At 35.5% G+C, this 20,266-nt stretch overlaps 2 protein-coding genes across 3 annotated transcripts; one reads left to right on the forward strand and one right to left on the reverse strand.

Annotated features, from left to right (window-relative positions):
- Nucleotides 1-4,117: 4,117 nt before the first annotated feature.
- On the forward strand, nucleotides 4,118-11,331 carry LOC115989638 (lysine-specific demethylase JMJ25). Of its 2 annotated transcripts, none has more exons than XM_031113437.1 (13): nucleotides 4,118-4,970; nucleotides 5,046-5,194; nucleotides 6,366-6,471; nucleotides 6,565-6,697; nucleotides 6,777-6,840; nucleotides 6,940-7,681; nucleotides 7,823-8,152; nucleotides 8,969-9,532; nucleotides 9,608-9,680; nucleotides 9,760-9,845; nucleotides 10,306-10,425; nucleotides 10,502-10,569; nucleotides 11,073-11,331. In XM_031113437.1, the coding sequence occupies exons 1-13, from the start codon at nucleotides 4,260-4,262 to the stop codon at nucleotides 11,080-11,082; spliced, it is 3,156 nt and encodes a 1,051-aa protein (XP_030969297.1). In that variant the 5' UTR covers nucleotides 4,118-4,259; the 3' UTR covers nucleotides 11,083-11,331. The 2 variants fall into 2 exon arrangements, with proteins under 2 accessions (XP_030969297.1, XP_030969298.1); XM_031113438.1 differs by having other exon boundaries at nucleotides 6,943-7,681.
- A 2,726-nt stretch (nucleotides 11,332-14,057) lies between these two features.
- LOC115991533 (probable serine/threonine-protein kinase abkC) lies at nucleotides 14,058-19,573 on the reverse strand. Its single transcript, XM_031115289.1, has 5 exons — nucleotides 19,262-19,573; nucleotides 16,482-17,820; nucleotides 15,360-15,629; nucleotides 14,657-14,812; nucleotides 14,058-14,472 (listed from the first exon to the last, which is right to left on the reverse strand). The coding sequence occupies exons 1-5, from the start codon at nucleotides 19,267-19,269 to the stop codon at nucleotides 14,353-14,355; spliced, it is 1,893 nt and encodes a 630-aa protein (XP_030971149.1). The 5' UTR covers nucleotides 19,270-19,573; the 3' UTR covers nucleotides 14,058-14,352.
- Nucleotides 19,574-20,266: the final 693 nt, after the last annotated feature.

A 20,266-nucleotide genomic window follows, 5' to 3' on the forward strand; every position in this document is an offset into this window, starting at 1 on the left:
TATATTGGAGCTAGACAATTGCCTTGTGACTCATGTATATAGAGAAGGTAATAGAGCTGCTGATAAATTTGCTCAGATTGGCCATCATATGGAGAAGCCTGGAATTTGGAGGAATGTCCCTCCTGATGAACTTTTAGCCATTATGAAAGACGATGCTGAGGGTAAGACTGTACTTCGATTAAGATAAGCAGATTATTATAGGACTAGTTTTTGTTTATTTATTAGTTTGTACATTTATTGCTAGCTAGGAAGACGTATATAGCAATTCTTCATTTTTCATGTGTAAGATGCTTAACATTTCTCATAAGCATCTTTCATCATGGTTAATTATCTTGTATATGCAATTCATTGGATACCCGCGCCAAAATGTATTTAGTTGTAAATTTTATTGAAATGTAATTGTACAAATTAGTGTTTATGCACTGCAAAATTGATCTAGGCCCTTTCTTATAATGTCAGATTTCTCACATATAAATAGTTTGTCAATGTCGTGGCACACATGTAACTAACGTAAGTTATTCTTCTAAAAAAAAAAAAAAACAAAAAACAAAAAAGTTATAAAAGGGGACCCGTTTTGACTTTTTATAACAATTTAATCATTTCTGTAGTACCATGTGCGTGCTATACCATCAAAAATGAGTTTAGAATGTCCCTTTCATCTCATTTTGCTTTCTGAGTTTTCCTCAAATTTACTTAAAATAACTCATTTCAGCTCAGCAAATTTCCATTTCTGTTTCATTTTCTAATGATTTCATTTTCTAATGATTTCATTTTCATGGATCTTCTACCTCACTTTATTTTATTTTCATGAAGTTGTTTCCCTATATAGGACTTCAAGCATAGTCACGACTCACCAGTCACTGTCATTTTTATACCACAATATGTAATACTACAACTGCCACTTCATTTTAAATGATATTTCTATAAACACAAAGCAATTATCTTCATTTTAAATGATATTTCTATAAACACAAAGCAATTATCATAGAATAAACACCATAAATTTTAAAGAAAGAGAGGCACTGCGTTTGTGAGTCAACTATTGCTATGTGAAACACAAAATAGAGTAATTTTTTTGTCTTTCCGGAACATCTTGAAGTCCTATTCTAGATGACAAGTAAGTAGCTTAAAAATTATGCATATGACAGATATGTACCAACCACTTAAAGGTCCCTTTCCAAACATGTATCATGAATATGTCAAGCTTATGAAAACGTCAATAGGATACTTAAATAACCTTACCAACTATATGGGAATGAATGAAAAACGAAAAAATGGGACTAATATTTTGGTATACCTGTCAAGAATGAGACAGTTGGGGGGCTTGGGAAGAAATGTAGTACAAGATTGAAGATTCCAGTACAGTTTACTAGTACAAATATCATCTTGATAAAGCATTTTTATATTTGATTTATCAGCCTAGTAGAGAGTTGCACTAGCTCTGGATCTGGCAAGTAAAAAATGGTAGTACAAATCGTGTACTACACTATATAGGCTTCTTTGCATATATAAATATATATATATATACATACAAATTTAATGCACCAAGATGCTTAATTTGATGTGATTCAGTTTGATAGTAAGCATTGGAGACTCCCAGATTGAAGAAACATCATTGAGTGCAGCGTTGATGAAAGTGTGCGTCTGTTTCCTATTTTCTATAGGGAGAATCATGGGCCAGTGTTGTGGGACAATTTCATTAGCGCTGCACTCAATCATGTTTTTTTGCTATATGGGGGCAATGCTACAGAGAAACCTAAACATCACAGGTTCTTTCTTCTTCACTTGTTTAATTTTTTTTAAGGCTCCCTTTGTTGTTTGGAAATAGCAAATCTTGAAATTGTTCAGAATAATGAAATTGGCTTCCTTTTAACATTTATTATATATATACATATATATCGAATTCCTCATAAATTCTTCGCATGTTTCGTGAATAGTCAGGACATTGAAGAACATCTAGAGAGTCATTTAGAGAATCGGCCTGATTCTATCTCTAACATTCCGTTTGAAGAAACGAAAGATTCCAAAGAATCGATATCTTTTTAGTTGTTGAATCTTTCTTTGATTGATCCATGTGTGATATTCTGAATTCTCATCATTAAAGGAATGGAAATGATCTCTAAATCGATTTTCTATATATATACAAGTTGCAACCAAGTTTTGACCCAAGGAGAGGGAAAATGTGAGATTTTTTTCTTATAACGTTTTCAATATACCATGTTGCAGGAAATAGATACCAACAAGCAAGTCCTCTCAAAATCAAGCTTGCAAGCATGAACAGCTCTTTTTTTCTTTTTTCTTTTTTCTTTTTTTCCTTTTTTTTTACAAGCAAACACCTGGAGCCTTAATGCAACTGCACATTATCTACAATTCAGAGTAAAATTGATTTCTCTCTTTATTTTCCAGAAATGATGGATTGGTCGTGAACTAAGAACACTGTTGCAAATTGCCCTCATCGATGATCAGCCAGATTTAAACAATGCAGTATTAAACTATTACGTTTTTTATGAAACAATGCAGTATAATTTATCGTGAAGCATTGGGACCAGAAATAAATGAGCCCTCTATAGTATAGAGTTCAATTGAGCTTCTCGAGATACGCTTAAACATAGCACACTTTTTTTTTGGGGGTTATTGCATTCTTTACTGTCACATAGTTTTGTATATCCAACAGTTAGTTCATGTCATTCAATTCTGTATATCCACATATGGTCATCAATGACAATTGACAAAGTGTACAAGAAATATATTTCATTTATTAATCTGTCATATTATAAGAATATGGTTCGTTTTACTTTTTTTTTGCTATTTGGAAATCCATTTTGGCTACTGCAATGCATCAAAGGCCTTTAATTTATGTCAATAGCAACGAACAAGGATTAAGCAGCAGCATTCAATTTAGATTTACACGAACTTTGAACCCAATGCCTCAAATGAATCTATACAAATTCTAACCCGTCTGAGTATGATATCTGCTTTATATAAAAGAAAATGAAACCCTACACCTGACCTAACCATCTCAGAATGACACACACAATGGATTGCAGTCAAGCCCTTTACTATATTTAGCAGGCCCCATGTTAACAAAGTGAGAAATTCCTTTTTTTCCTCCAGGTAAGTAAGTGAGAAAATCATTTACATGTGCCAAGGGAATCCACATTAGCAAATTTTATGAAAATGGTTTATGTCACATAATCCCCTTGATGAGAATTAATTCAGCTACACGAATTAGAAAAGGACGTCATAGATTTTAAATCCTATCGAATCAAGCCTCTACAGCAACAAAATCAAAGGACGTCATAGATTTTAAACCCTATCGAATCAAGCCTCTACAGCAACAAAATCAAAATCTGCTGTACCATGCACCAAAATGGAGTTTGATTGTTGGACGAATAACTTTGTTAATCATATGATATAACTCCAAATATGGACAGAAACTTTCAGATCAAACTTTACATATGACACAACAAGATAATGCAGATAGCAATCTTTCAATGAATTGCACACTTTTATAAAGCCTATTCTATAAGATAAAGATTGATAAATTTAACCCAATAGAGTAGGTAACCTGTTAACCCCAGATCAACAAAAAAAAAAAAAAAAAATAGACTCATTCCTCACTGGTTACTGCATTTCCTACTCATTGCATTACCAATAATTGGTCCCAAAGCTTAGAACATTGACAAGAACATTAATTAAAGCATATTAATATAGTCTATATAGCATTGCTTTCACTCCCCCACATCAAATTAGACCATATCAAATATGAAACAATAATACAAAAAACAAAAATTATCCTATATATTCTCCAATTTCTTCATTTTACCAACAAAATTTGCTTCCAGAATCACTCCAAAAAACAAAAAAACAAAAAAAATTTATAATCTGCTTTGAGATTGACAGTCTGCTATAAAAGATAAAATCTGCTAATAACGAAAACAAAATCTAAAAGAGTCGTGATTCGTGGCAATTACACTGATCCTGATCCCCACTTGTGACCAAAAATTGAAGAGATCGAGACCAAATTGGACTCTTTATTTCCCGTTAATTACGGAATATGCCATCTCTAACTTCAATCTCTCACAATAAATACTCACTGAAGAGATAACAGAAAAAAAAAATTATTATTAAATAAATTACGAAAGCCCTTTTCTTTTTCTCTGACCCCAAAAACCACAGCCACTTCTCGTTTCTCAGTCCCCAGCAAAATTTTCTCGAGAAAATTTCAATTTTCCGAGAAAATTTTAAAAAAATTTGCAATGGAGGAAGAGGAGGCTCTGGCGGACCATCTACGGTGTAGCCGTACGGACGGTCGGCAATGGCGGTGCAAGAGGAGAGTGATGGAGAACATGAAGCTTTGCGAGATTCACTATCTCCAAGGCCGTCACAGGCAGTACAAGGAGAAAGTACCTGAGTCTCTGAAACTCCAGAGGAAGAAGAAGAGCAAGAAATCGCAGGGCTGCAAAGAGACGGCTTCTTCGGAGTTTGGGATTAGGGTAGAGAGAGTGAAGATGAAGCGGAAGGTGAAGAAACCGGCGAGGGTTTCGGGCTCGGAGGCGGCGTTGCTGGACGAGACATTGCGGAAGATGAAGTCGAAGAAGAAAGGGAATTTGCAGCTGGAGCTGATCAGAATGGTGCTCAAGAGAGACTTGGAGAAGAAGAAGAAGAATAAGAAGAAGAAGAAAAGCGATTTTCCCTTGGTGAAGAAGAAGAAGAATATGAAGACGAAGCAGAATGAGATTGAATTGGAGGACAACAGCGAAGAAGAAGAAGAAGAGGAAGAAGAGTTGACGAGACAATTGCCGAACGGAGTAATGGCGATATCGCCGGTACCGTCGCCTTCGCCGAGGAATTTCAACAATGTAGATGGAAATTGCGATGTGAAAGTAGGAGTGGAGAACGGAGTGGCTAGGCGGCGGTGTTTCCGGTCCAAGAACATCGAGCCTTTACCGTTCGGCACAACAATGCAGGTACTAATTGTGATTTTTTCTTTGTTTGTGTTTATTGCTTTTTGATTGGTTTCTGATTGATTTTGTTGAATGTAGCTCATGCCTTGTGGTCGGAATGTGGCGGAATCAAGGAGGGGAAAGAGGAAGAGGAGGTGCCATTGTTGTCGAAAAAGCGGATCCTTGAGTCTTGTTTCGTGTTCCAGTTGTCAGAAAGAGTTCTTCTGTGCGGATTGCATCAAAGAACGGTTTGTTTGATTCGCTCACTCGGTTTCGTTTTTTATTTAATTGAAAATGATTATCAATGTTCTGTTTTGTATTGAGTTTAGCTAAATTGTGTGTAGAATAATGTGGGTTGTTGCTACAAATGTTCAATTTATTGGTGCAGTGTTGACACTAGGAAAAGAATGGAGAAGCAGGGTTTAATTAGTTAACTATTTATCATAAAACAATCCATATTTATATATTATATAGTACAAGTGTGAGATCATGAAAGAAAAGAATGAAAGGAGTTTGGAATGATAAAAATTGGTGCAGGATGTATTTAAATCCTGATGTCAATCAAAGGCATAAACAATTTATGTCTAGCCACTTTAGTTAACTATTTACCTATTTCCTTATCCAATTTTGTATATCACACTTCTGAAAACAATGACATAAACCACAATAGGTAGGATAATTAGTTAGGGATCAAGCCTAATGAAGTAAAGGTTACTAGTTAGCAATTCCCCGTCCCCTCCCCCTGGGGGCCAGAACTTACTTAGGAAAGCAAAAAACAGTTTCGGAGATAATATTGGATCCTACAGGTAAAAATTCCCTTATCTATATTATATCTTTTCCCTTTCAAGCTTAAAACGGTTTTGTCTTAACATTGTTTCAAAAGTCATGTCATGTGATGATGCATTTCAGCTTGTGAATGTACGAGTAGGCCCAACACTTAACTCATTAGTGGACCAGGATGAAGAATCTTTTAGAACAGGTCCTCCTACTGAAAAATAGTAGGAGATTAGCTAAAATTATTTTATAAAGAACGCAATAACCTAGATAGTAATAAAAAAATGTAGTAGTAATATCAAACGCACATGCACTTGCACAGGCATAGATCGAGAAAAGAGTGGTCAATTCTTTATATTGTAGCCAACATTGGCAAAGAAATCATACCTTTGAAAGCCTTTTTTTTAAGAGGAGGAGGAGCATAACCATTCATTCATTCATGGTTTTTCATTTAGAACTGTTTATAGAACTTTGTGCGTGCAGCCTCCTCTCGTGTTTTCTTTCAAACTATTCCTATACTTCATAATTTATATATTTTTTCCCAACTTATTTATTGAAATTATACATGAGTGAACCATCTTTATGCCCCTTAGCAACATTATCTAAACTTATATCCAGGTCACTGACCCAATTGATTTTATTTAGGTATTTTGATACTCAAGAAGATGTTAAGATGGCGTGTCCAGTCTGTCGTGGAACTTGCACCTGTAAGGATTGTTCAGCTAATCAATCTAAAGACAGAGAAAGTAAGGTCTGACATTAAAGTTGGCTGATAGGTGAATTATGCATGCTTGTTTCAATTTTGAGTGCTGATTCTTCAATTTCTGTATATGCATTGTTTCAGGATTCTTTAGGGGAGGAAAATAAAGTTGAAAAAATACTACGCTTCCATTATTTGATCTGTATGCTTCTTCCTGTATTAAAACGAATGAACCACGACCGGAGTGTTGAGCTTGAAACAGAGGCAAATACAAATGGTAGTGACAATGATTCTCTACTTATTGATGTTTTGTGCCTCACCTTATCATCATTTTCTGATGTATCTGTGTGGAACAGGGAAGAAAACTTCCGAAGTTCATATCAAGCAGTCTGAATTTGGCTGCAATGAGCAAAATTGCTGGTATGTTATATTCTTCTTGAAAGCTTTGATATCATTGATGGAATTTGACTAATTTGTCTTTTGTTGTCTGTCTTTTGCATGATATGACTTTGGGCACAGCAGTAACTGCAAAACTTCAATTGTGGATCTCCATAGAAGCTGTCCAAATTGTTCATATAATCTCTGTTTAAGTTGTTGTAAGGATTTTTGTCGTGGGAGCTTCACTGGAAGAATTGACACACTTATTTCAAAGAACTCAAATGGAAGGAAAGCTTGTATATCTGGTGACAAGCAACTTTCACTGAAGAAGCTGGCCAAGCAAAATTCTGGTACATACCTTTCCTCACCTGCATCAGTGTCTGACTGGAAAGCTTGTAATGCTAATGGCAGGATATCTTGTCCTCCTGCGGAATTTGGTGGTTGTGGTGATAGCTTCCTTGATTTGAGATGTGTTTTTTCCTTGAGCTGGATCAAAGAGCTGGAAGTAAGTGCTGAAGAAATAGTTTGCAGCTATGAGGTTCCAGAAGCTTTTGACATATCTTCATGCTGCTCAGTATGTCTTGACATAGATCATAAAGCCGATGGAATTGAGCATTTGCAAGAAGCAGCTGCAAGAGAAGATTCTATTGACAATTATTTGTATTACCCCACACTTCTGGATGTTCACAATGATAAGCTTGAACACTTTCAGAAACATTGGGGTAGAGGCCATCCTGTAATAGTTCGTAACGTGCTTCAGTCTGCATCAGATTTGAACTGGGATCCAGTAGTCATGTTCTGCACTTATCTTGAGCAAAGCATTGCCAGATATGAGAATAATAAAGATTTTCTTGAAGCTACCAATTGCTTGGATTGGTGCGAGGTCAGTGTATTCCCATGAAAATATATGCCATGTTAGAATGTGATATACTTTTTTGCATTCATGCTAATATTGTTAGGATGAAATCATGGTTCTTATTCACAGTTTTTGTTTGCTTCATGTATCCTGATTCTGTCATGGCAGGTAGAAATTGGTATCAGGCAGTATTTTATGGGTTCTCTGAATGGGCAAACACATAAGAATACGTGGCAAGAGAAGTTTAAATTGAAGGGTTGGCTTTCTTCGCATTTATTTCAAGAACAATTTCCATCTCATTATGCTCAAATAATCCACTCTTTACCACTTCAAGAATATATGAATCCCATATCTGGTCTTCTAAATTTAGCTGCGAAGTTGCCTCAGGAAATCCCAAAGCCGGACCTAGGTCCATGTGTCTATATTTCCTATGGCTATGCTGAGGAACTTATACAGGCTGATTCCGTGGCAAAACTATGCTATGACTCGTATGATGTGGTATGCCTAGTCCTTTCTCCCAGCATTGTGATCAAATTTACAATTCATCTCTTGAATTTTGGATTTATGCTTCTTCTTTTTTTTGGGTCAAAACCACTCTATTTTACTCAATTGAAAAAGAAATGCTCTGTTTCTAACTTAATTGACAATTTTAAACCTCCCCCACCCCCACCTCTTTTCCCGAAGGAAAAATAAAATCTATCATTTAGGGATGATCAGATTTCCATTATCTTTGCAATAATGTGTGTTATATATATGCTGATCAAAGATTTTAGTTGAAGTTCTCATCCTTTTGAGAATAAGCTTCAGTTGAAACATGCATGCTCTTTAGTATGACCTTCCTTGTTCTCTCTGTAGGTTCCTTGTGCTACAATGTGACAATGGCCAATAGTTCGTGTAACCAAGCCATGATGTGTTCAGTGGTGCCCTTAATCCTTATTCCTAATCAAAATAATTAGTTGTTCAAGCAAACCTAAATTATTTACTCTTGTTTATTGTGAGTCTGTGACACATGCTTTTAGTGATCTAGGAGAATCAACCTGACCAATTCTTATCCAATTTTCTAGTCATATATGATATTTTGAAAGAAAAGCATCTAACTCTGCTGTAATCTATGTTATTCTGGGAAGCTAGCATCTTCAAATGTAGCATCTTATTTCATTATTCTTCCCCTTGTAGCATTCCCTCTGAATATATATGCCTTGGTGCTCATTCTTTCATATATTATAGAAGGTAGAGATTGGTTGGCATGTATGTAGTCGAGGCTTCTGTGAAAATTGTGTGATCTGTGCCATTTGTTTGTTTCTGTGATTCCAGGTGAATATTTTGGCACATACTACAGATGCCCCTATCTCTGCAGAACAGCTTACAAAAATAAGAAGACTGCTGAAAAAGAACAATTCTCAATGTCAAAGGGAGTCATCCAGGACTACTGATCAAATAAAAGCTAATAAAGTAAATAAAAAATTGTCAAATGGTGAAAACATAGAAGACTCAGGATTGCAGAATATAATTGGGGAGGAAATGCACTTGCGAAAGAGAGTTGCTAGAGTATCTTGCTTCTCTCCTGCTTCACATGAAAAATGTGCTAGGAGTCTCAAAAATAGTAAGATGTCCCAAGATGAGGGATATGATTCTGATTCCGACTTTGATACTGAAGCCTCTTTATCTTCTAATGGGCCTGTTCTGAGCTCTCAAACATCAGATAAGAGGAAGTTTGGAAATCACAGTCAAAACTCTAATTCTTATAGAAAGAAATTATTTTCCGAGTCTTCTGGTGCCCAATGGGATGTCTTTCGTAGGCAAGATGTTCCAAAGCTTATAGAGTATCTCCAAAGGCACTCTAATGAGTTCAGCCATATGTCTGGTTTACACAAGCATGTAAGTGCAAAAAAAGAAGAAACGTTCTATTAGCAGGTCAGAGTTAATGCTGATTCACTTTAAATACTTCTGCAGGTAGTTCATCCAATTCTTGATCAGAGTGTCTTTCTTGATACAACCCACAAAATGAGGCTTAAGGAGGAGTTTGGTAAGTATATGTTCCATGGGTTTCATCTTTTTCTTTCAATGAAGAATAACTGAAATAACCCACGTCTCACTGCCACCAGAAATTGAACCCTGGACTTTTGAGCAACGCATTGGTGAAGCTGTCATCATTCCTGCTGGATGTCCATACCAGATTAGGAATCCCAAGGTCACGTGTGCAATTCTATTGATATCTATTTTTTTTCTTAAGTTATAATAGTTTCTGGATGAATGAATGGATTTTATGCATATAATTGGGCAGCCTGTTATCATACATCACTATATAATGCATTATTTATGCATATTGGTGAAAACTTTAGGATGACTTTATGTACTATTTTTATTTTTGGCTGAAAAATGTGATAATCTTCTTTGTATGCTTCTTTTCTTCTTTCAATTTTTAACAGGAACCCAAAAAAAGTGCTTAAATGGAGTAAATATATGATTGATGAATGATGCGTGTTTGTTCTGATTTGGATTATTGATTTTTAGGATTTTGGTATATTGTTACAAGTGGATCTGAAACTTGAATATTTTTCAGTTTCTTGGTTAAATTTAGAAATAATATTAATATTATCTGTGATACCCCCCATCATAATCTTGTATACTTCATTTATTTTGACCTACAGTCTTGCGTTCATGTGGTGTTGGACTTTGTCTCACCTGAAAATGTTACTGAGTGCATCCATTTGATTGATGAAGTGCGGCTGCTTCCTGAAGATCACAAGGCAAAAGTAGACAAGCTAGAGGTAGACTTTATTAGAATCTTAATATATCATCTAGAATTGATCAATAATAGAGAGGCCATTTTTTTGTTGAAAGCAGGTGAAGAAAATGGCCATTCATAGTATAAGTGCTGCAGTGAAAGAAATCCGTGAGCTTACATGCACTATGTAAGTGTCCCTACTGATTATTTCTATTCTGCTTGCCTGTTTATCTCTATGGCTTGCGCTTGTATCAATTGGTAGATTTGCCATGAGCACGTCAAGATGTAGCACGATACTTATCCAAATAAAAAATGTGGAGTATCCACTTCTTGTTTTTATTGCTGTATTCTTGGACTTTTAGGTGCCATCCAAAACTGTAATTACCATTTTATGGTCTGCATTACTCTCTTCATACTTAACAGAAGTGATGAGTTTATTTATCAGAAATGTGAAAAACATACCAGGTAGAGAGAGAAGACTATATCTGTGTGAGTCTGAGAATTTGCTGGAGGTCCAACATGTCCCTTATAAATTGTAATACAGCTGATGGGATGGGTTCAAATCTGAAAGAAGGGTTATATAATATAAAGCCAAAAGAATCTGCATGTTTGTATATAACTTGAAAAGTATACATGTGCTGCAACATACCACTAATCACCTGATGATGCATATAATGTGCTATGGCTTAGGACCTCCTGACCTCTCAGAAAGTAGCACCCCAATGAGAATAGAGTTATTTCAGACATCCAGATCCAGTGTCTATATATTTGAAAAGCTCAAGAGTACTTCAGAAAGTGTGGTATCGTTTGTGTATTGACGGGCTGCTCCTACTCTGGTACATTGAATCTGTTTATAGTACATATTCATTTTTCAAGTTCATTATTATGGATGGTTCCTATGAATGATTGCAGTAATGGCATATAAAAAACTTGAAATTTTTTTTATGTAGATACATTGTTGGTTCTAATTTTAGAGACTACAGTTGCTAAGAAGGGCACCCATCCATAAAAGGGCCATTCTAACATAATTAGATGTTTCTTGCATTTGGTAGAAGAAAAGGACAGACTTACATGTCCAACGAGAGGCAATGGTTATGTACTTATGTGACTATAGCTGTAGTTTTTTCTGGGACACTGCTCTCCATTGACATACGGTAATGGTCCATTGTGTTGAGAGTGATTATTAACCCGTTTATAGCTGTGTGTGTGTGTATTCATCCCACCTTATGCAGTAAGCTTGGATGAGCAAGCTCTTGAAACTCTAAAGTTTTGACTTTCATGTCATTAATTTTTGTCACATTGCGCCCTTAACCTATCTATGGAGTGTTCATCATATTGGTCTTTGAATTAGAATTCACATATGACCATGTTCGCTATTGATTTCACGCTGCCTTAAATTCCTTTGGGCATCCAAAGCTAGTTTGAACAAGGGATGGCTAGCGGCTGGTTTTTTTTTTCTTTTTTTCTTTTTCTATAGTGCAGGGGAATTGCTTCGATCATCTCAAGAGAATGAATACTAGATCTCACTATTCTCAATTCTCTGTTGTTGCATTGGATATTGTTCAATTCACGGAAAATTTTCCACTTGTTATTATGCTGTTAGCAAACAGTCTACAGCACGCATGGATTTTGATTGAACACAAAAACCATCTGGAATATTTAATGAGGAAATCAGAGTAAATTTAATGCTCGTCTTTGATTTACTGCCATTTGTTGCATAATAGCTTATGCTCGTAGCTACCAGCAAATATACCAATCAGAATATTTTTTTAATAAGATCACAATTCTAGGTTATGATTCTGCTCGGCTGTTCATACGAGAAAGTGAGAAAAAAGAGCCATAACTTGGAACAGCTCTGATTCATGCGTATAGCTGTTTTCTGAATCTTTTTTGTGGATGCAATCTCGTCTATAATGATCTATTAATTCTTACGGGAAATGAGTTTAAACTTTTAAAGTATCTTCTTTTGTCCCGCTTTGTTCCTTCACTTTTGAAAAATCTAACTTTTAAAGGAACATTGAATTTTGTTTCAAAAAAAAAAAAAATTGTAGAAGTTTTTAAAATTGTCCTTAAAACTTTTAAGATTAGGTGTATGTCGATAAGTCAGTAAATTTATGACTTTTAATTAAAACCGATGAGCATTTTGGGACAATAAAAAATGAAATACCTAAATATATCTAGATAAATAAAATGAGAGTAATGGAGTACCTACTGAATTTGAAAACGCAACCATGTTATATTTTCAATTATAAAAAACAAATCATGTTAAATGTTCCATGTTCCTTCTTTTTCTAAGGTGAGACGTGCAAACTAGCATTAGGCATGTGAGTTAAGCGAACGGTAAGGAGGACAGGTAGTGGAAGGAACATTAAATAACGTCCATTGAGGCAGGAAGAATTGAAAGTAGCCAGAGAGGAACCTTTATTTATTATTATTTTGATTGATTGGACTAATTAACCACAAGCTTTCCATAGAACACACAGCCAGTAGTGGTGTATTACTATTAATTAAGGGTGGTTGATTTAGGGACCTCATGAAAATGAAATCATCGGATCCAGATAGGAGCAACCACCCAATAGCTCAGCTGATTTGTGACCTTCAATTCAAGTCGAGATGTTGTACCTGGCTGGCTGGCTAAATACGTAGACCAGAGCATGGGGGCCTGGAGGCCTCCTCAGCCCGATATAACCCATTTCCATTTGGACGGGCATCGGTTTATATTTCAACCCAGTGGGCCTACATGTTCTAGTAATTATTATTCAAATCATGTGCAATTAGCCCTCATCCAAACCCAGTCAGAGGTAGCAGACCAATTTTAAGTAAATGGATTTTTATTTTTGGGTCTGAAAAAGACAAAAACGGGTAATAGTATATTTAGGAGACAGCAGAAGAGGTTTGTTAGGAGGAACTCTACAGCTACAGGTGACACTTACGGGAGCTTAGCCCCCAGTCTGCATCTACGAACTCTGAGAAGTACAAAGAAAATGCAGTCATTGATTATTGTTGAAAAATCACAAACATGAACACCTCAAAATAAAACACTATGGCAATGGAATTTTTAAATCCAGCAAACTTTGCCTGCAAATTGGCTGCTACAAAAATCAGCCAAAACCTCAGAAATGACCCAATATAATGCTAGCTAGCTAAAAGTCCTATCTTTACTCAACTACATATTTTTAAACAAACGTGTCAAATAGCAAGATGGATAGAAAAAGCATATATATACATGAAGGTAACTGGGTAGGCCACCGCTCTGTCTGAATGATCAGTTCCAGCTGTACATTGACATGGCAAACAGAATCAAGCCAGGTGTTGAGGGAGGAAGTAGCATCAATAATTAGATAACAATCAACTTGATATCTGCTTAAACAAGAAATACTAGTCTTCTTTAGTTGGTGCTATATTGCATCGAAATTTGCCATCATTTGATCGATCCAAAGATTTCTCAAAGCCAACTAAGCTAGTTTTTTTTTTTTTTTTTTTTTTTTTTTGAGAAAGAACTAAGCTAGTTAACTACAGGATTATCAATACCCTACTTATACAAGTTAAATAATGGTTGAACCAGATACATTAACCAGAAGTTCAAATAAAACTGAGCTAATTATTCTTCTTACAATCTTACATAAAAATATGGTAATTGTACATAAAAATATGGTAATTGTACAATCTTAAGAATGAAAGAATTTCAAATAACCATTTTATTTTCTTTATATTACTCATTTTTTCTGTATCTGCTTGACAATTGTGAGGCTTGAGTTAACAGCAGTTGCCGGGGTAAATAACAAGTTAAATACAGAAGGATAAGACCTTCACAAAATGAATGGGAGAAAAACAAAATTTTTCAAAAAGGCAGCAGGAAAAAAATACAAAAGAAACCTAAGACAATCATGTATATTCTTAGGACTGGTATACCATTAGGTTTCAGCATTGTCAAAATTGTTTTCAAGAGCATCAACATATAAGAACCTTTTTATGGGGCCATCAGCCCCTCAATTGTGTAGGAAAGAGACTTTGCCCAGTCAGCTCTGAGTAGAAGTGTTTGCAGTGTGTGCATCACATTGTATGCAGGATCAAGTTTACGCTGCCAACCCTACAATATAAAACCAAGTACCAAAATCAGCAAAATGCATTACATCAACTAGTACTGAGGACCACTTTCAGCAAAAACAGGCACTTCAGTCAGCAAACCAAATTATATTATTTCACTTATTAAGGGTAGTCATAACAGGCATGTCATACAAGATCTGATATGGCAAAAAGAAGTAAGAAATTACCTCAAGAACCAATGTTGTTACCAACACAGTACAGACATTGCCATCAACGTTGACTTTATGACGCCTAACTTTCTCAAGCAATTGCTCCATGCACTCGGCAGGATGGACAAAATCACCTTCTGGAGTACCCCAGAAAGTGAATGAATCTGTCACTTCCTGTTAAAACAAGATATTCAGGAAATTTGAGTGCAGAAAACTATTCAAAAATCATACAATAGAAATTAAAAACAAATTTAAAAAATATATATATTCAGAAAACTTGTATGGACAAAATCAATCAAAGATCATATAACAAAAGTATATATTATGGATGAACTTAGCATAAAAAGAAATTACTAATGTCAGAATGTCGTGGAGAAAATGAAGTCGTCGAATAAAAAACGAAAACACTCAGTATAAATACATATTTTAAGTGCCACATTTAAGCATTTCTTATTCATTTACCAAGTAATTATTAGAGAAACAAAGAAAACATGATTTATGCTCATAACTATTTAGAAAATTACAAACACATTTTCTTTTCTCATTACTATTTAAATAAATAAAAAATAGAAGACACATATGATTCAGGAGGGATGATTTCCTATCATACATAAAACTATGAAAGATATACAATTAAATTTCAACAGTCCTATGTAGAGAGTATACCTACACAGACTTTGAACAATCATTCCTAAGAATAAAGCTGTCCCCAACATCTTACCTTGATAAAAGCCTTGGGATTTGGGCAGTTTTGTCGTTTTGATAATCTCAGTGTGCACTCTGCTGCAGTGCGGCCATCTCGACGGGCAACAGCCTTAAAAAACTCCACCAAGTTTACTCGATCACTTTGAGAAAGTTCAGCAGTCATGCCTACATCAAGGAAAATGACATGAGGCTTTGTTTTGAAGAGCCCTTTTCGACGAGACTTGCTCTGGGGTACCCGTACAAGGATATTTCCAGGATGCATGTCTGCATGAATAAAGTTGTCCACCTGAAAGAAAAAATTCTGATATCTTGGAAACCAAAACTATATCGTACTTAAATTTCAAACAAAACTACCTCAGAAATTCAACTAATATTTTTTTTTTTAATAAATAACTTCAACTAATAATTAACAAAATGATATTATCACAGAAGAAACAAGAATGCAAAATCAAGAACATATTAAATCACCAGTGCATTAAATGCAAAAGAAGGAAAGGAAGAGTTTCCATTTTTTCTTCATTTTTCTCTTTCATTTTCCTTGAAAATATGCTTCTATATTAGGTATGCTATGCTTCTCTTATTTGTAAGTTTATAAATATCGAGAGAGAGAGAGAGAGAGAGAGAGAGAGATGTTCACAATTACAACTAGACATTTAGAGTTTTAGAATGAGTAATCAATGATGACACTACTTATCCAAAAAAAAATAATCAAGGATGACACTATGAATGAGAGGAGGCAAGGCATGCACAGCCAAAGGGGCATCTAGTAATTATCCTATAGAAATTTGTCATGAAGGAGCTGGGGGGATCTTAACCTAGGAAAAACATTTACTATAGCATGAAACTGGGGGTCCTTGACTCAATCATACCGTGACAATTGTTGATTGTGTAGGTTATTCAGGATGTTTTCAGGGTATATCATCAATCATTAGAAAATCATTAGCTTTAATTGATAGAGATTTTTTTTTTTTTTTGGGGGGGGATAAGTTATAGAGATATCTTTAGACTTGATGTGTCATAAAACCATCGCATGATTCGCATGAAAATCAAGAATTAAAAAGTCAATGCAATGCAATCACCAAATGCCAAAGCGACAGAATCAATACAAGCCATGTCAAATCCAAATAGAAAATGTTACCAGAAGCATCTTTAGAAGTGCATGAGTCCCAATATGAGCAAGCGCAGATTTAATACGTTCATGTCCTTCAAGCCCATCAACATAGTGTGCAACACTTTCCCCTTGCTCATAAGTTTCAACCAAGACTGCAGGATGCACAAGTGGATACACTGGTTTAGGGAATGAAACATCCTTCCATCTACGGAAATTATAAATAAATCGACTCAAATGAGCAGCTTCCCTCGCAAGGTCTACTTGAGACATCATGAAAACTGCAAACTGCTGTACACTTTCATCCAACCTCAACCACTTCAGAGTAGGAATGAACTGTGAAATTTTTGCTACCAAATTCATTATCACAAAATCCCTCCTGATTGATTCACCAACACCAGGATGTCTAACTTTTACTGCAACTACCATGGGTTTCGCCTGCTGACCAGGGTATCTAAATCTCAAAGAAGCTCGATGCACTTGGGCAATACTTCCAGATGCCACAGGTTCCTCTTCAAAATTCTCAAAAATTTCAGAGAGCCTGCGACCAAATGATCTTTCAATAATTTTCCTTGTATAGGCAAAGCTATGTCGAGGAGCTTGGGTGTGAAGCTCTGAAAGCTTGATGCATAAATCTCTAGGGAAAAGATCTGGTCGAGTAGCTGCCCATTGTCCCCATTTTATGAATGCAGGACCCGCTTGTTCAAGCGTCCGATGAACAACCTGAAGCCACATTTTTCTAAACTGAGGTCCAAAAGAATCTGCAAATGGTGCCATCATGATGCTGGGTGAAAACAAAATTGATAAATAGAGGGCTCTCAGGAACAATATTACACCTTCTACTACTGAGAACAGTAATGAGGTCATATATGCATGCCCATCTTGTGCACGCATATACAAACTGTTCTGTGATGGGTAGTATTCTGTGTCTGCCAATGTTTTCTGGGCCCATGCTAGCTGTCCACATGTGAAGGCAAAAATACCAGGAACTAGCAAGTGAGAGCGTGTCAAGGCCAAGCTTACTGCTTGAGCAATCCTATTTAAGTGGGTAAAAGAATGACCATTGGAAGAATATATTTGGTGAAGCCTTTTCCAAGCAACCTGGGCATGATTTGTTACTATCCTACTTGCAGAGACGGCAGAGTAATTCCTGTGTAAACAACTGCGGCCAAAACTCTTGTTGGTGTTATACAATGATAATGAAGCATTCCCCCTACTTGAAAACCTATTATACGAGTATAAATTGTATTGTGGTAGATGCAGCCCAACCGTAGAAATACCCGTGTGCTTAATTACTTCTGGATAATTCCTCCCTTGGTTTCTAAGAACCGAATTCGCAACTTTCTTTATATTTCGAAATATCAAAAGTCTGCAGTTTTCAGAATTATATTACTTAGCACCACAAACATTTTGCAAAATTTTACACAACAGCTAACATAATCATAAATCTTTTTAAACTAATTATAATCACTAAAATAAATTGTATATCCCTACAATCCCAATTATTTTACTTATAAAAAAATCATTAAAATAAGTAAACAAATTAACATATCTTAATTATTCAGTTAATAACACACCTTATTGCCTTTTACGATTCAAAATAAGTCCAACATTAGAACCATTCCAAAATGAGAATGCATGTTTCTTTTTCTTTTTTTTGGATAGGTCAAAATGAGAATGCACGCTTCAGCATATTAATCTCTCTTTCTCCATAACTTCAGCCCTTGGCTAATGGCAAGGGCCCTTTCATTCAAAATACTAAAACTGTCACAGAAAAATAATAGTACCTCCAAAATGCCAATGAGCACTAGCTCAAGTGGCACCTCCGCCCTTTTAAGTGCTAGGTAGAGGGTGAGATCAAGAGTTTGAGACCAATAAGGTGCATGTGTAACTTACCAATAAAAAAAATAATAGTAACCTCAAAATTTGAAATATCTAGTAACCCATGAAGCTTAAAAGACTTTCTCAGATTACAACAACAACAACAACAAAGCCTAAGTCCCAAAATTTTGGAGTCGGCTACAGGTCCTCAACAACATTAGTTAGGGTCGACCACATGTTTTCTTTCATCTATTCTATTCTATTTGAAGTCATAGTCTGTGTTACTTACTACCTTAATTAACATAACATGTCCTTTTAAACTACTAATAATATTATTTTTGGTCTTTCTCAACCTTTTCTTGTTCCCTCAATTCGCCAATGACTACTTCTACCGATGCACTCTACCTCCTCAATTCAAATCTTAAAATTTGCCAATAAGCTCTAGCTCAAATCGCACTTCCACCTACCATAATAATAGAATTAAAGAGTGAGATTTTGGTTTCAAGACCTACTGTGTGCATGTCTAACTTATCCACCAAGAAAAAAAACAAAAATTTTACACTTAATTTGTTGCCTTGGTTCTACCCCATTATGAACTATTTCAAATAAAATAAAATACATTAAGATTCAACAAAATGGGATTACCATAATCGAAAAGTAAAACACTAAAAATATTTTCAATCAACACAAAGGAAATCAGCTAATATTGCATTAAAATAGCAAAGATAAACCATAAATCAAACACTCTAAGAACCCAGAAAAGAAAAAAAAAAAATTAGTCAATCCCTCAATATTGTGGAATGAGAAAACTGTGCAACGAGTTACAAAAACAAAGACTGATATTTGCACCGAGTTTCCCAAGATTCCAAGAAAAAAGGAGGAACGAGTCAGCAGAGTGCAGCGAACTCGGAAAAATACAAATCCGAAAATTGAGAAAATAAACCCTAAAATCTCGAGCGAGAGAGAGAGAGAGAGAGAGAAAGACGGACCTAGACATGGCGGCGGCGTGAGAGAGAGAACGAGAATGAGAATCTTAAAAGGAGTGGTACGTGCTAACATGCGCAGATGGTGAATGGTTGTAGCTGTAGCTGTTGCTATTGTTGTTGTAGTTGTCGAAAGCATTTTTTCGTTGGAGACTCGGCCTTGTTCATCGTCTAGGGTTTAGCTTTCAGCCACCATAGGAGTGAGAGGGAGAGAGAGAGAGAGAATTTGATGGTACAAACGGTGCGTTTTTTGATTTTGTTTTGGGGTCTTCTTTTGGGATTCGCCGTTGGGGCCCACAGTGGTTTATGGCGGTGCGTGTGCTGCTGGCTTTGCTTAAACCTTAGGTTTCACGTGGACCTCACGCCAAGCGCTTCATCTTAGACCCCAAATAATATTATAATAATAATTTTGAATTAGAAATTTAATAAATAGACAAGACCAAAAAGGTTGGGAAGCATGGAAATAAAGTAAAAGGAGAAAGTTTTGTTGCGAGCTTTATGGAATGAAGGAGAGATTGAGAAGGACCCCAGTGAAGTTGTTGAGAGATGGAAAAGATTTTTTCTTTTCTTTTTTTTCTTAATTTTATTATACTTTAATTTTAAATGATTTTCATGCACCCAAAACTAAAAATTAAAAAAAGCATTTGCAAAGTCAATTGACTCTTATTTTGGTAAAACTTCAATAGACTCTATACAATGAATATGAATGATAGCAGCAGTGACGAATTTAATTCAGAGATTATGCTTGCTTTTGCCCCAGTCCGAGATTTTAATATACAAATTGTTTTTTTTTTTCATTTAAATTCATAAGTTCCTATCAAAAAAAAAAAAATCATAAGTTTTTTTGGCAAGTTTTGGTTCATAAAGTTCACATATATAATCTTGAGTAATTTTTAAGTACTCTCGGAGCACAAAGAATTGTGCTCCTTGCTCTCACATTTATGGTAGAGTCTGCTCATTAAATTCATGGTGGAATCCACCATGAATGTGAGAGAAGGGAGCACAATTTCA

Source organism: Quercus lobata, chromosome 5 (assembly GCF_001633185.2).
Source record: "Quercus lobata isolate SW786 chromosome 5, ValleyOak3.0 Primary Assembly, whole genome shotgun sequence".
NCBI classification, from domain to species: domain Eukaryota; kingdom Viridiplantae; phylum Streptophyta; class Magnoliopsida; order Fagales; family Fagaceae; genus Quercus; species Quercus lobata.